Consider the following 15,895-nt stretch of genomic DNA (forward strand, 5'->3'; position numbering starts at 1 on the left):
AGCCCTGCAGCACACTGTCACTGTTAGCATAACAGTAACAGCATTTCTCCAGGGCAAATGGAAGCATCCTTGGGTCAGCAAAGTGTTGTGGGGATCAAGAGAATACAAGCAGCAGCAAATCTACAACAGTTAACTTCCCAAATACCTTCACAACAAAAGCTCAAAGGCCACACAATATTTTAAATATAGTGATTAGGTTTCTACTAGAGGGCAATAAGACTTCAAATAACTCCAGAAGAATATAATCTTTGTACATACTTAATGAGAACATTAATTTTCTTTTTTCTTTTTTAATAAAAGCAATGAAACCTTGTAACCCTTTTGCTTTTGAGGAAAGTAATCCACTATATTCAATTTTTTTTGTCAATTACTACAAAATTTTAACACCAAAGGCTCAAAAGATGGTTCCCTTAAGCTTTCAGCCTTATGCTGAGAGTGAAAACCAGAATAACATCTTTTACCATCTGAAAAGAGAAGTCACTCCTGAAGGTTTTTGTTATGATGCAACAGTGAGGTGGTAGCTGCAAAGGCATGAGCTACAGAGGGCTGTGCTCCCTGGCAGGTGAGGGCCATTTGCTGAGGTGAAGGCCAAGTTCTTCAGGTTTTATCGTCTTCTAATCCAGCATAACGAGCCCAGAACAAATTCAACCTGCACACACCTCCTTTTCAGTTTCAGGGTTTACATTTTAACATTAAAGAAAACAGAACCTTTGAATATTCAAAAATTAGTCCAGCCTAACTTCTAGACAGACACACAACGTTGTCTGTGGAAAGTGGGAGGCAAATTGATCACCTTTGCCTGGTCTGTGTAAGATTCAAAAGAGCAAAGGTGTGACTGGTTAGGCACAAACTGGAGGTACAAAAACATCTGCTGCAGTCCTCCTGTTTCTCACTGGATATTGTCAGAGTCTGAAAAGGCTCACAGCTTTTCTTTACCCCCAAAGATTTGCATTTTTGTTTGCATTTTCTGCCTGTCATCTGGTACAAAACAGAGATTATTTATTGTATCTCATGACAGGGATCTACATGAAAGCAGCTTCATCTTCAACATATGAAGTTCATTATTGTCTCAACTTACCACTGCTACTATTTTAAACCGGAAGAGAACCTAATCATCTCATTTGGCTTGCAAATATTCTCTAAATACTATACAGTCTCTGCTTCTAGATGGTGCAGCTGGAAGGAAACCAGTTTCCATCTGTGAGGTACTACAATATTCAATGCATTTACAGCAACAGCTCAAAATAAATTTAAGAAACAGAGCTGCCTCAGGGAAAAACCCTCAAATAAAACAGCTGAAACTGATGGCCTAGGATATTAATGCTCTTTACGCATGAACAACGTCCTCACAAGACTGAGTCCCTCCCTTTTGATATATCCTCTCCTTTTAAAATCTGTGTGTAAGAAAACACAAGAACAGAATTATAGTTCATAAAAAAGCAACAGGCTAGATCAGATTATTAATATGAGAAAAGCTCAAGCAGGAGACAGTGGTCTTTGTGGCTGGATGCTTTAGCAATGAGGAACCTGCCCCAGCTGTTCCATGCTTAATAAAGGGAGCTGTCTTACATTTTATAGTGCAAGAGATATCCTGGCACTGACAAACTCTGCTATGTGAGCTGCCTTCAGTGCCAAAACAGCACTGAAAGAAGACTCTGATTATACCAAATCCTAGCTGATCACCACCCAGAGAACAAATTTCATTCCCTGGTGGTATTTTCAGACTGTAAACTGAAAGTGCAGAACATAATCTCAAATTCATTCTTCCTTTGCAGATTTCCAAGGTCAAAAAGTTAATTCAAGCTCCCTATTGGCACCTTTCGTATGTCTGTAAGAAACAAGCCTAAAACTGAAACTTATAATTCATTGTCACCATGATCTGATTACCAAGGTTAACAATGATGTAATGGATATTATCTTCCCCACCCAAAATTCAGCTCTGGCTAAAGCTACAGAATAGTGCACACTCTTTGTACCAATTCAGCTCTCTGTTCCATAACCAGAACTTGGAGGGAAAACACCCCAACAAAATTCTTCCTAAGATGACACAAAAGTCCCAAAAGCTACAAAAGAAAATGCCAGCTCAACAAGGCACATCATCTTTTAGTCTAACTGAATATGGAACACAATCCTGACTGCAGATTACTGCCAGGAGTTGGAGCATTACGTGCACAGACAAAGCTCTGAAAAGCTCACTTCATAAGCAGTAAATCAGAAGCTTCTCCCATTGGGTACAAGCATTACACAAAAAATGGCAAAAACCCTAATAAGGATCTTGAATGTATTACAGGATGTCAAAAAATCAAGATCATACTAACATCCACTATACTGAAATATGGCAAAAGCAAAGACACATTACTTATTTTTGTCATTTATGGCCCCTCATCTAATCAATCTGTCAATCAATTTTTAAATTTTAAAATACACTCTTCTAAAAAGAGTGTATTTTAACACCACTTATCCTTTTTATTTCCTAAGCTAGCTTGATGCTAGCATCAAACCATGGCCAAATTTATTTTAAAACAGAACCAGTTCACTCTGCTGCAGATGAAGGTATTTTCATAAAGAGCAAGCATGTTTGAGAAAGGAAGGAAAAAAAGTCATCCACATTCATGGTAAGCAACAGAACTGCCACCACACTTTGGGCAGGGAAAAATCAGTTCCTGCAGGATAATTTTTTAATGGGGAAACCTGCACCACATTTTGAATTTAGCACACAATACTCTTATTCCCATGCACAAACCCCTACTTGTTTGTGAAAGTAGTTACAAAACTTAGGCAAGGAAATGGAGTCAAATAACCTATGTGTGGTCTTCAAACACAGTTATTTAGTGTTACTTGTTTGCAACTGCTCCCTGTAACCAGCTACCCTTAGCAGGGGCAAATGGAGAGAGACTCATACAGCTGAAGAACATCCTAACTTTATCCTACTAACAACCTTTGAAAAAGGAAATTTCAAATTTAAAGAAAAAAAACACTTGCAGTGCAGTCAAGTATACATCAAAGGTAATAAAACACCAGGAATCCTTTTTTGGGGATATGAAATGAAGGATGATGCTTGCAAGTTCCATTTTATTAAGCATTCCACAACTGCCAAGGCTTTCCAATAAAAGCGTGTTACGCACCGTGATGTTTTCGAGATCAAGATGTTTGTTGTGAACAGTTTCACATAGTCTCCGAATTTTTTCCTTAATTTTATTCATGTCTTTTTCATTCAGCAGCTTGGCAGAGGAAGCATCTTGTTCCAATTCCAGAAGCCGTATCATCAGATCTAGACTAGCTCTGTCTAAATCCATGTTCAAGCGATCTCTGCTCAGGATGTACATTAGAGCTGCTGTACAAAGGGACAAATTCTTGGGTTGGGAGAGAAAGAAAAAAAACAGCTTTTATTAATCATTTTAGGCAGACCTTTTACCATTTTTAATAAACAAGCTAAAGATTTATAAAAGAAAATGCCTGACAGGTCCCAGTCTTAGCACTTGCATGAGCACCCATTACTGAATGGAGATTCCTTCTAGCAAGTTACGTGTTCTAACAAATAAAACAGAGACATGAAGTATTTATGTATTTACAAAGCCCTAGTAGAAAAGCAGGGATTTCTGCTTTTTAGGGACTCAGTGCTGCAGACAGAGTAAGAAACAGTAACTCCAGTAACACAGTATTGCAGAAGAGACAGATGGCAGGGGAACAAAATGAAAAAGCCCAGGGCACACAGCAAGGTAGGTGAACATTCTGGTTCGAGGGGATGAACTGGTGACAGCACCAGAAAATCCAGAGATGATGGGGACAATGTCTGCAGGGGGGGAGTGCCTGGGGACATAAATTCGGATTCTGGCAAACAGGTCTGTCAGGTAATAGTTTATCCAAACTTTTCCAGAATAAACACGTTTTATTTCCAGGGGAATTCTGCTTTTTGGAAGTAGCCAGAGTATACAGCAGCTTCCCCCTGTGCCTCATCCCCATCAGTCCTTAACACGTGAACGTTATTAACCTGACCATCCATATCTTACACAGAATTGGTGTAGAGGGACACCTGACTGGCTAAAGGACACTTAATTCTTCTTGAAGAAGGAATTAAATTCTACCTTCATAAGGATCCAGAAAAGCCAAGGTAGAAGTTGACTGTCAGGAAGGGACAGAAAACAGTGAAGCAAAGCTACTCATCCCTGGTGTCTAAGTACAGCCCTTGCACTGAGCACAGAGCTCCAAGTTACAGGAAAGAGGAGAAATGTTCACTGGGAACAGAGGTGTGCTGGGCACAAAACTGTCAGAAACCTCTGGCAATAACTGGAGGAGTTGGGAGCTGGGGGTGTGTGGGGTGTGTGTGTGTCCCACTGAGTTTAACCCTCAAGAGTCAATATGCTGCATGTATCCATCACAATTGTTTCTGTGTAAGGTAAATTAAACATGGAAACAAACTAATTCTGGAATATAAATGTTGTACAGCTCAACAGGAAAGAGCAGAATTCTGTGTCATAGCAGATTAACATCTTGTTTAGAGTTCAGCCAACCACCAAAGCAATCATTATCTGCTCTGTTTATTTTAGAAGTAGGTAATAATCATACCTGGTCATACTAAGCAGTATCAGCGTTTCCAAAACAGGATTAGGCAGCTGACAAGTCTATCAAAAGCTATGTCAAAACTCCTTCCTGTCTGAGTCAAGGAAATCCTCAGGTGAATAAAGACTTTAACGTGACCAACTACCATGCATATGAACTACCAAAGGAAGGAAGCAAGAGTTTCCAAATCTACATCTTTCATGAATACATGACAACAGAGTTGTCAAAAAAACCCATAACAAACTCTCAGCTATAAACATTGCTACCCCAGCATTTTATCACTACTCCAGCCGTGCCAGAGGTAAGGGAGAAAGAATCTATGCGACCTGTCTGCACAGGGTATACACTGGTCACCCTGAATTTTCATTAACTTTCTCCAGTAAGCCTTGTAATTTTATCATTTTAATTACAGGAATTGTTTACCCTTCATTTACTTGCAGCTGGCTTAAACTATACATGTCAGGTTCCTTGAAGAATTGGGCTCTTCCAGAATGGCAGTGATTAAAACAGCACACAGAAGTACACAGATTCCAGTGAAACCAAAGGTTAGCTAATCATTGTTCAGCCAATGTGGGACTTCAACATCTAAGATCAACTTTTTTAATGATCAGCATTATCTAGGTGAGTTTCTGGGCTTAAAAATAAATGCTCAAGGCCCCAAAGGAGTTTCTATCAACAAGCAAGTAGGCAGCAGTTAACAGAGGTAAAGTGCTGAATTTATAATCTGGGCTGCCATTATTCAGGCATTTCAAAAGTCAGAGACTGCTCTTAGATCATTACTCAGAAATGCTTTAAAGATACTCCAAAGTCTGGTAAGGGCAATCACACTCATTCTGTAAACCTCTGTACCAAGTCCTTGCCTGTTCCAGATTCCCTTCTTTTCAACCCAACCAGCTTTCCACTATGAAGGGAGTAATGGTTCCTCTTCCCTCTGCATCAGCTCTGCCAACACTTCCCTTCAGACCTGCCACGCAGCTTTCAAGACACTTAAACGCTATCAGAAGGGACCAAGACACGATGCAGGGGGTTTCAGGCTGCAGGAGGACTGCTGGAAAGGCAAGAAGGATGGACCAGCTCTGTGTAACAAGAGCCAGGCTCCTGCCACTGCACGTACACAGGAGGGATTCAGGCCAATAAGCCTCCAAATGCTGATGTGCAACAGGAAAATAGTGATGGTATAAAAGTAAGGACCTCAAATGTGAATGGTGCTCACAGCATGGAACAAACATGCTTTAGCTTCATACCAGTGATACAGGTTTTCTAAGACTGGTTTCTCATATTCCCTATAGGCCTCATCTGGTTTCATCTTAAATAAAACAATTCTGCCTTTTGCACAGATCTTCCCTAAGTGTTTAATTAACCACACTGCCTGAAAGCTCTCTCATGCCCTATCATACACACAATTCTGAGCTCAGAATGAAGGGAAAATTGTTGGTACAACTCATTTATCATCAGTATCCTAACAGAACAGAAAAACCAACCAAAGAACCAAATCAATCCTTCCAAATGCCACCCTTACGGAACACAGTAGAGGAGTGGCCTTTTTGGGTGAGCTTCCCCCATCCCATTTATTCCTCAAGATGGAGAGGAGAGGAGAGGAGAGGAGAGGAGAGGAGAGGAGAGGAGAGGAGAGGAGAGGAGAGGAGAGGAGAGGAGAGGAGAGGAGAGGAGAGGAGAGGAGAGGAGAGGAGAGGAGAGGAGAGGAGAGGAGAGGAGAGGAGAGGAGAGGAGAGGAGAGGAGAGGAGAGGAGAGGAGAGGAGAGGAGAGGAGAGGAGAGGAGAGGAGAGGAGAGGAGAGGAGAGGAGAGGAGAGGAGAGGAGAGGAGAGGAGAGGAGAGGAGAGGAGAGGAGAGGAGAGGAGAGGAGAGGAGAGGAGAGGAGAGGAGAGGAGAGGAGAGGAGAGGAGAGGAGAGGAGAGGAGAGGAGAGGAGAGGAGAGGAGAGGAGAGGAGAGGAGAGGAGAGGAGAGGAGAGGAGAGGAGAGGAGAGGAGAGGAGAGGAGAGGAGAGGAGAGGAGAGGAGAGGAGAGGAGAGGAGAGGAGAGGAGAGGAGAGGAGAGGAGAGGAGAGGAGAGGAGAGGAGAGGAGAGGAGAGGAGAGGAGAGGAGAGGAGAGGAGAGGAGAGGAGAGGAGAGGAGAGGAGAGATAGAATTTGCTCTAGACATAAATTTCATGGCATATCTAACTATGGATTTGCACTCCATACTGCTACAGAATTCAGGAAAACATCCTAGTTTGAACATACACTCCAGAAATGGCAGACCATTTACACCCACTCTCATCCTTGTCTTCTCTTGCTTGTTCTATTTATACTCCAGCTTGTGGGAACAGATGGTTATTTTCTAGGGTTCAGCAGTACATATAATGCACTTTTATCTTTTTTAAAGTTATTCACACACTGAAGACATTACAAAACCACATTTCTGTGCTTAATTGCTGACAGCTACAATAGAAATATAGTTTTTACTTTAAAAATTAATAATACTTCAAAATCTTTACAGAGCACCACCAAAGAGACAAAGTCAATTAAAAACTTATGCTTAAACACAAGTCTACAAGAAAAATTTGGTGGAACAAGTAATTTTCATGTAGTTATTTTTGGGCATAGCTCAGTAAGATAGCTGGTTATTTTGTTTTCCCTGCTGGTTAAAGAAATGCCAACTGCCAGTATTGCAACTGCTACTTTATACTCCTTATGGATATGTTAAGAGTCCACTACACACTCTTCCATTGCATCAGAACAATGAATGCAGTATAAGCTCATATTTGTTTCCATTAACAATGTCATTGTGGCAGTTTTCCCATCTTCAAAATACTTGAAGAAAATATTAACCAAATAATTGTGCATTTTTAGCTCAGTCCTTACTTATCTTACAGGGATTTGAGCCACGCATGCAAAGTTGAGTGTGATTTATTATTCCTGAGTTACTTTGAAACGAGATTTAGTGGAGAAACTTCTACTCATTTGGAAAAAATTAAAATTTCAGAGAAATAATTAGTGAATGAAAGGGTAGTACAGAAAGGCAGCACGCTTATCCAGAGATGATTGTGTTGAAGCACATACTGTCAGTAGTTAGGGCATATCCATTAGCATTCATCAAGACTAGCTCGATCACTAATTTCACAGTACTGTAAAACCTGTACCAAGAATGTACTGTAACTATATTCAAACATTAACTACCAATTTTTTTTCTTTGACAAAAGGGAGCATTTCATCAAATATACTGAAAATAGTGAACATAATCAATGCTTTTTGTTACTGCAGACTAATAATAGCATGCAATTTCCTTTTGAACTGTATGTGCTAGTTCTTTTGAAAATGAAGGAATAATGGTAACTGTTAAAACACAGCCAAAAATACACCCAGCAAGTTTGTACATTTTCCAAGGAACTGTAGCTGTCCTCTGCCGATCTCCTGCAACTCAGTGGTGGCAACTGTCCTAAATAGAGTGACTGTACTTCATTTATTTCTAGTATCACTTGGCACTATTTTGACAGCTCACAAAATAATGAACTCCTTGAACTTGGTGTCTATGTTTTACAGTTAGCCATTGCTAATTTTTGAGGGAGATGGAAAATAACCTATTATTCTAAATCAGTTACTTCAAACTACAGCTTTTTTCCCCCCACCCACAGTAAGATGTCAAATACCATCTCTGAAATGTCTATTTCTGTGGGTGCAAAGCTGCATTCTGCATTGTATGTCATTCTTCTAGAGCTATTCTAGAAAATTATAAACCTAACTGATATACTTATATACTACCCTTTCCAAGTAAAATCTCATCTTTTCAGCTCTTGTAAAAATATCTCAAGGAATACCCCACAGAGGTAACATCAATAAGAAGGAAAACAAAACTGCTTCAGGTTAACTCCCAGGTCAGGTTACCATAAATAGCTGAAATTTACCTTTCATGGAATCCAACAGCACATTATATATACTCAAGGCATTCTAAACCTGCAATTACAGCAGTGCTCAAGGACACAAGCACCAGACATGAACAAATCCCTACAAGAGCTACAAGAAGAGGTGGTAATTCCCATACGAGCAAGTCTGGAGACAAGCACTTAGAGCCACCTCTAAATATAAGGAGGAAGGATTCCTTTCAAACATATTTGAAAGAATTTAAAATACAACAATAGAACTCTTAAAAAAGCTTAAAAGAATACATTAAAAAACAATCCAAAGCACAGTCCATTTTTACAAAACCCCTAATTTTTTAAAAAATAATTTCCAAACCCAGAAGCACACAAACAGTGCAATAAGGAATTTGTAAGTTGAACACAGGTGCTCTAATTTTTCATGCCACTAATGAATACTTTCTAAAATGGAGCCACTGATCCCAGAGGCACCATTAGATACACTATACTCTATATATATACACACACACACACACACCCAGTGCACACTATACTGGATGCCTGATCTTGAACAAAATCCCCACCCAGCAGACAGGTATCACCAAACTTCAATGAAATCCACAACATATCCATACCTGATGGTGCTGGGAATCATCCAGTGTTTTGAAAACCATGGCTACCATCCCGTGTGCTCTCAGATGCATTCGGAAGCTGGGCATGGCGCACTTGGTCGCCAAGCTGATTACACTGCAGAAAATTAATTCTCTGTTAGAACAACTGAAATGACCACATTTAACAAGAACAGCAGAGACACAAGTCTTCAACACAGGACTGACCACATGCCTCAGACCCTGGCAAACTGTTGGAATGTTTCTTCTAAAATTTGTGTAAGGCAGGTTTGCAGTTGGCGAACAGTGACTGGTGAGCAGTGTTTTATTCAAGTTGCTTACCAGCACCAAACTATGTCTGCTTTATTTTAAGCTTGGCTAAAACCAGGATTTTAAAGGGCTGCCTGTATTTGCTTCTAAAAAAAAAAAAAGCTGAAAATTTCCAATAGTTATATTGAAAGGAAAGTGCCATGGATGAAGCATAAAGCTCTGATTTAGAGACATGGGAGAGCTCATTATGGACCAAGGCATTATCAGAAATTGTAAATGTGAGCTTCCATTGCTATCTAATGGTTATCTAATTAACTGACTAGTCACACTTATGCGTAACATTACTTATACAGAAAATTTTTCTTTTGTATTTATTGCTGCATTTATGATCAATGAAAACCCAATAGATTTCAGAAAAAATCTGATAAATATATCAGTCTAATGAGTGACTACCATTAGAGTTTATTTTAAAAATGGCAGCCTTCCCCATGCTTTCTCTGTAAGCTGTCTGCCATTTCTAGCACAGTGCAACATAACAACTGCTAAAAATATATTGCTTTTAAAATTGCACTAATGTGGGAGGGATTCTGCAATCAAGTCTTCCACAATTACTGAGGAATCTGCCTGTAAGAGATTCACCCAGTGAGGTGTTTAAAAGAACAAGGGGTCTTTCTGTCTCCAGTCACAACAGCTCCAGTTAGAGCTTACCTATCTGTTTGAGTCTTTTACGTCTACTCCTATCCTTAGACATTGATTTCCTTTGGAAAAACACTTTTCTTTTAATTTGTTAACTGAAAGAGAAGATTGTTGTTGTGTTTATGTAAGTTACATTCCATTATATACATTTGGAAAGAATTAGTTTAAAATCTTAGTAAGTTTGCCACATGAGCAAATAAGGAACACTTGCATGAAAAAAATACTCCTGAACTGTCATCATAGGAGTAATTTATTCTTATCACAGTGTATATACAAACTGGACTATAGAGTTCTTATATTTCAACTCCAGCAAAAATATTCATTGCTAGTTCTGGAGGAACAAGTACATTTTAAAGTAGCTATCTTAGAGGCATAGAAAGCTTTTTCTCAGCCAGTCAAATCACAAATGAAGCACTGCCATCACCTCTCTCCATGGATTCAAATTTTTCCTTCTCTACTACTTTATTTTACTGAACAGAGAGAAAAATTTAGGTATATGAAAAATATTATTGCATGGCTATTATATTTAATATTATTATAAATACTTTCATGTACAGGCAACTGACAACAGTATCAAGTCACAAACTTTTTCAAAGCAAGGCTAACATTTTTGCTGCTTACTTCACAATAATGTGTAACTTGAATATTAAGACTGCAATGAGTAATCCAAGACAAGTTAAAGAAGCTTCCAATTAATATTGAGGCCCCAGTCCTTCTAGTGGGTGCCAGTTATGTTATTTCTCAACAGAAAATGAAGAACAGGCAGCTGGAGTTAAACACTATCTCACTGTTACTTTAGTGCCAGATTTTGATCAAACTCTGCAGTCTTAGGGATTTTATTTTAGAATTGAATTTGCATTAAAAACAGAACAGATACCACACATAAGATGCACTAAACAAGAGAAGTCATCAGAAGGTACTTTTTTAATTTACAGCAAGGATAACAAGCATGTTCTTATAGCAGTAGGATGTCTCTTACTGCATAGTTTTCTATTTCATCTTCATAGCCATACTGCTTTTGATTATTCACAAGATACAATCTTTATTATTATTTTCAAATTTTATTCTTCATGGCAGAAGTGACAGGTAAATGTCAATGACATTTTAAAGCATGGTCACTTCTCCGATGCCTATTTAATTCAATATCTCTTTTAAATATAGGTACAGTGTTTTATATTAAGATATCTTACCTAAGGCAACGTGTGTTTAGGGGCTGATTGCTCTTCAATCCACTTAGCAAGTACTCAATATCATCTGTGAACTCTTGATTTTCACCAAATTCCACTACATCATTGAAGTGCTTTACATGCTGAACAACAGTGTATAACTGGAAAAGACAAATATTTTGACCTAAGTAAGTCACTCTTGGGATTGATTATAATCTTAACAAGTACAGTTTAAAAATGTTTTCAGTTTTAAGTGCAAGGAAACATTAAGATGTTAATAAAGGCCATTCAACTATTTACATAAAAATATTATTTTTAATAGGAAAGCCAAATTTCATTTTGACACTGTTCCTTCAGTAGTTAGGATTACTAGTAATTCTTTATCTTAAAAATTTGTTAAGAATACTTACTTCTTTGTCTTCTTTCCTACATTTCAATGCAGTTACTATCTCTTGATAGGGCTGAGTAGGTATTGTCACAGTTTTTATCACTTTGGGAGGTGGTGCAGGAGCCTTAAAAACTCCATCATCTTTATGAATTGCCTCCTTTGAAGATAGCCTTACCTATTAATAAGAAAGTGCTAAAATGGGCAGATGTTTTGAGCATGAAAACATACACTAAATACATCAGGAAACAGTACAGGTGTGCAATTGTCAACCTCACATTTTGGGACTATTTAGTCCTTTCCTTGCACTACCAAGATGTACCTAAGCTGTGTGACAATGTGTCTACTCTTGAATACAAAAAAAACCCATCTCTAAGCATCAGGAAAGCTCCAGTAGAGTTCTGAAACTAAAACCAGCAGAAGACTAAAACGTCCTTTATATTGGTTCCTTAAGCTTTAGGGTAAGTAAACCAAACAAAGTCAGTGTTTATAGGCAGTTATTTGTTGCTCTTTGAAGTCTCCTACCCCTCTGCACTGGAGCTTCCAGGAATGACCAAGCTGGCTGCTCTATGGAGCCCTCAAGAAGCAGCCGGGTCTGGATCCGAGCACAGCCCTGAGCCATCCCTGCCTCGGCCCAGCTTGGCCTGCAGGACTCTGTGCCAGCTGTTCTGGCCCTGCCTGCCAGGGACACTGCACTCCTGTCCAACCCCTCCAGCCTCACACTCCAAACTCTACCTGGCCTGAAGGTAGGAGACCAATATACATTTTGTAGCAGCACAACAAATGCCACACAGAGCAGGCCTCAAACAGGTAAAGCACACTCTCAGTATTCTCTTATCCCCATTTGTGCTGTTAAGTATTTGAGGAATATCATACCATGGCACAGAACACAGCAAAACCTGTTCTACAGGGAGTAGAGAGATTGATGTTAGGTCTAGAATAACTACTGACAGGTTTCCAGACAACTCAGGCAAGCATTACAGGTTTCTCCTCAGCCTACTTTGCTGTTTAGTTTGAGGCCACTAAAAGCTAAAGTGCAGCTTATCTTTAGATTACTTCTTTGGCACAAAATCTGACATGACGACAAACTACAGCAAACAAGGCACATAGAAAAAGACCTCCAAATGCCAAATTCTAAATGTACAAGTGCCAATGCCAGTGGGCATTTACTCACCCTGAATCTCTTAGTAACATCATGTACTTAGCTTCCTTGCACAGAAAAATGACAGTCTTTTAAAAGCATGACTGAAAAAATAGAATTAATATGCAGGCATAGAAGATGCATGAGCTGTTACTGCCGGGGATAGCTGGAGAGAAAGCCCTCTTCTGCACTGTACATTGATAGTTAAAATTAAAGCCAGAAGAAGCTGCTCTATTTACTGAAGTATTCTTTACATTCTGCCTCTAGCACTGTGTGGCATTTCGGTATTCACTCACTTAAGCACCAGTGGCAAAATGGTAATTAAGCACACTGAAAAACCAGTTTAAAACACATAATGGAGGATTGATCTTATCAGTCTGTGAACACAGGAGAGACACTGAAGGATCTCATCCAAATCTTGGTTAATGGCTGCCCCTTCAAACCAAACTCCAAGGGAGCTTTGGAGAGGCCCCAAGAGAGTACTTGGCATAAGCAGTTTGCATGCTGTGAGTTTCTCACCATAACCTGAGATAGATTTCTCCCAACCTTCAGGTGACACATTTCTACAGAAATTAAAGAGGCAGGATTATATGTGCAGGAACTACCAGTGAATACTTGGATCAAGGCTCATTTACCTTGTAACTTTTAAGTCTCACACACATGTAAATCATGGTTAAAAACTGCGTCTGAAGTAACTTCAGATGTACATCACAACATGAGCAGCAGATACAAATTCCCCTCAGTGGTTTGTTCGTCCAAACCTCTACCACATTCCTGAATTACTATTCTGATGGTTCCAGATACAAAGTGGAAGTATGACAGAAGACAAAAGTGACTGTCTGAATGAACGATCCAGACATTTCCCTAGCTTGAAAAAGCCATATTCAAAGTCTGTCTGACAAGACTCACACAAAATCTGCCCTTACGTCAGCTGAGTACTTCACAAAAATCAGTATCAATAGATTCAGTAAGCAAGAAAAACTTCAGTTCAGAGGTACATAATTTAAACTGAGAAAGGGGATGAGGAAAAACACAGGGCTGAAATTTCTGCTCTCTCCTCAAACTCTAGTGGAAATGGTTATTTTCAAATCAGTTATCTGCATTTTCCAGGCAGTGCAGTTAGCATCCAAAGAAGGCTGTTCAGAATACTGTGAGGAGGCAATCAAAAACAACCACAAATAGAAGAGGAAGAAGTACCAGAACACCATAAAGAGAGGTAGAATTGAAAAAAAACAACCAACAAACAAACAACCACCAAACGAAAGAAACAAACAAAAAATAAACAACCACAAATTGGTGACAACAACAAAGCTGAGGAATTATCACTGCAAAACTATCTACTTTCTGATTTTCTGTTCTCAGGCAAATACTATCAGCAAGGCACCAAACAAAATTACATTTATTGACAATGTACAATGCTCTCTTAGCATAATCAGTAACAACTTCTACAAATAACAGCCAAAGACTGTGGATTCTCAGAGTCTCAAGATTTAGATAACAATTACCTTGAGTCTCAAAACAACCACTGACTTTTGAACAAACTTCAAGAACTGTTTTCAGCCCTGATCTACTTTTTGTAGACATGCTTATATCCAATATGTTGGTATTAGCATTTCTGACTGTACACAGAAAATGGTGTTTCTTTCATAGTATCTAAAGACTCAAGTCAGTAATCACCATTACTGCATTAGAAAAGAAAAAGAAATGAAATAGCTCTTTTCAACTTTTTCCTTTTTCATTAGCAATTTGCTGACCTCTGTGGTCATTAGTAAGTTAATCCTGGGACTTCTCTCAGAAAACGAAATGGAGTCCATTGTTAGAAAGCTTAACTTCAGCAGATTAGGGAACATAACTTGAAGTATCTTTTTGTAACTCTATACTGAAGTGATATGAAAGATCCTATTCTATAGTATTTCCACTGACAATTTCTTTTCTATCAAATTCCAATGGCTCACATCACAAAGTGGACTTCATTCTGAATTACTGTGACATTACCAGATAGCAAAAACTTGGTTTAAAAAAAAAAAAATAAAAAAATCTGTAAGTCTTGAAAGGAGATTTGGTAAACTTGAGAAAAACCAACAGTCTACTTACTGGCACACTGGGAGTTTTCAAAGCTGGTGGTGCTGGCAGAGCCTCTGATTCTGGCTGGTTCCAGTGTCTAGCATTATATACTGCTTTTGTGGGAGACTAGAAGATAAAAATAAAAATTATTTCTTAAGTCAATTACCAGTAGTCACTATACACTTCAAAAATTACTGTAGCGATGCTGTAGCCAAACAAGGAAAATGAACCTCATTTTCCCTCCTATATTCCCAGCAACACAGATTCTCAATATCACATGGATCAGAAAATCAGACTTTGAAGTATCTGATGGTTTTAAAGGCATACAGACCCACTCAAATGGCAAAAGACATGATATGTATGTATTTAAAGAATTTTTCAGTTGTTCCATCTCTTAAATTTATTCAAAGGCAAAAGGTCTGCAACCTTCCTATACACAAAACCTGACAGCTCTGAGGGAAAAAACATGTTAGCAAACACCATGTCAGTAGAAATATGACTGGTTTAGAATCAAAATGCAGAACTGATATAGACTTTGATGCTAGGAAGAATACAAACACTCAAACGAAATGCCTTAATCCATATTAATAAATTAAGAGGATTTTTTTTCCTCTTGCTCAAAAATGTGTCAAGGCAAATCAAAATGCATCAAAATTTACTGTCCTTGAATTTTTGGAAAACATAATGTACTCCTCAGAGGAAGCAAAGACAGAATTCTATTTCTAGCATTTGAATTTACCAATCTACTTGCATAATATTATTCTAGACTAATACAGCATTACAATTTTCACGATTTCCCACCATGCCATGTATCAAGTGAACTCTGTAAGTACCTGCTTCCTCACAGCACTTACATAGCATTTTAATTGTGAAAAAATAATTTCAAATAAACATTTTCTGTCAAAATACAACATATCAATTATTTAACCCAAATACAAGCTCAAGTACAGCCCACATAAGGGCTACCTGTGGCAAGCCTTAGTACCAGCTGGGACTAAGCACCACTCCATGAAGTGCAGCAAGGTTCTGGCATGTCAAAAGCTAGAAAGCCAATTCTGTAAGTCATTGTGTAAGTATTATTGCAGAGTAAAACTCTACTGTGTTGCAGCTTTCCATTCTTCACAACAGAAAGCCCTACTGAACAAAATT

At 38.7% G+C, this 15,895-nt stretch overlaps 1 protein-coding gene across 3 annotated transcripts in view; it reads right to left on the bottom strand.

The window, feature by feature from the left end:
* The window catches only part of WAPL (WAPL cohesin release factor), a 66,595-nt gene that overhangs the window by 12,792 nt on the left and 37,908 nt on the right, over positions 1-15,895 (bottom strand). For 2 of the 3 annotated variants that reach the window (XM_069019137.1, XM_069019136.1), the window contains exons 5-9: positions 14,777-14,872; positions 11,567-11,719; positions 11,181-11,317; positions 9,052-9,163; positions 3,126-3,353 (exon numbers count right to left, since the gene is read on the bottom strand). In XM_069019137.1, coding sequence (XP_068875238.1) covers positions 3,126-3,353; positions 9,052-9,163; positions 11,181-11,317; positions 11,567-11,719; positions 14,777-14,872 — 726 coding nt within the window. The remainder of the gene's footprint in view (positions 1-3,125; positions 3,354-9,051; positions 9,164-11,180; positions 11,318-11,566; positions 11,720-14,776; positions 14,873-15,895) is intronic. The other variant, XM_069019138.1, reaches the window with a different exon arrangement.

Source organism: Aphelocoma coerulescens, chromosome 6, assembly GCF_041296385.1.
Source record: "Aphelocoma coerulescens isolate FSJ_1873_10779 chromosome 6, UR_Acoe_1.0, whole genome shotgun sequence".
Lineage (NCBI taxonomy): Eukaryota > Metazoa > Chordata > Aves > Passeriformes > Corvidae > Aphelocoma > Aphelocoma coerulescens.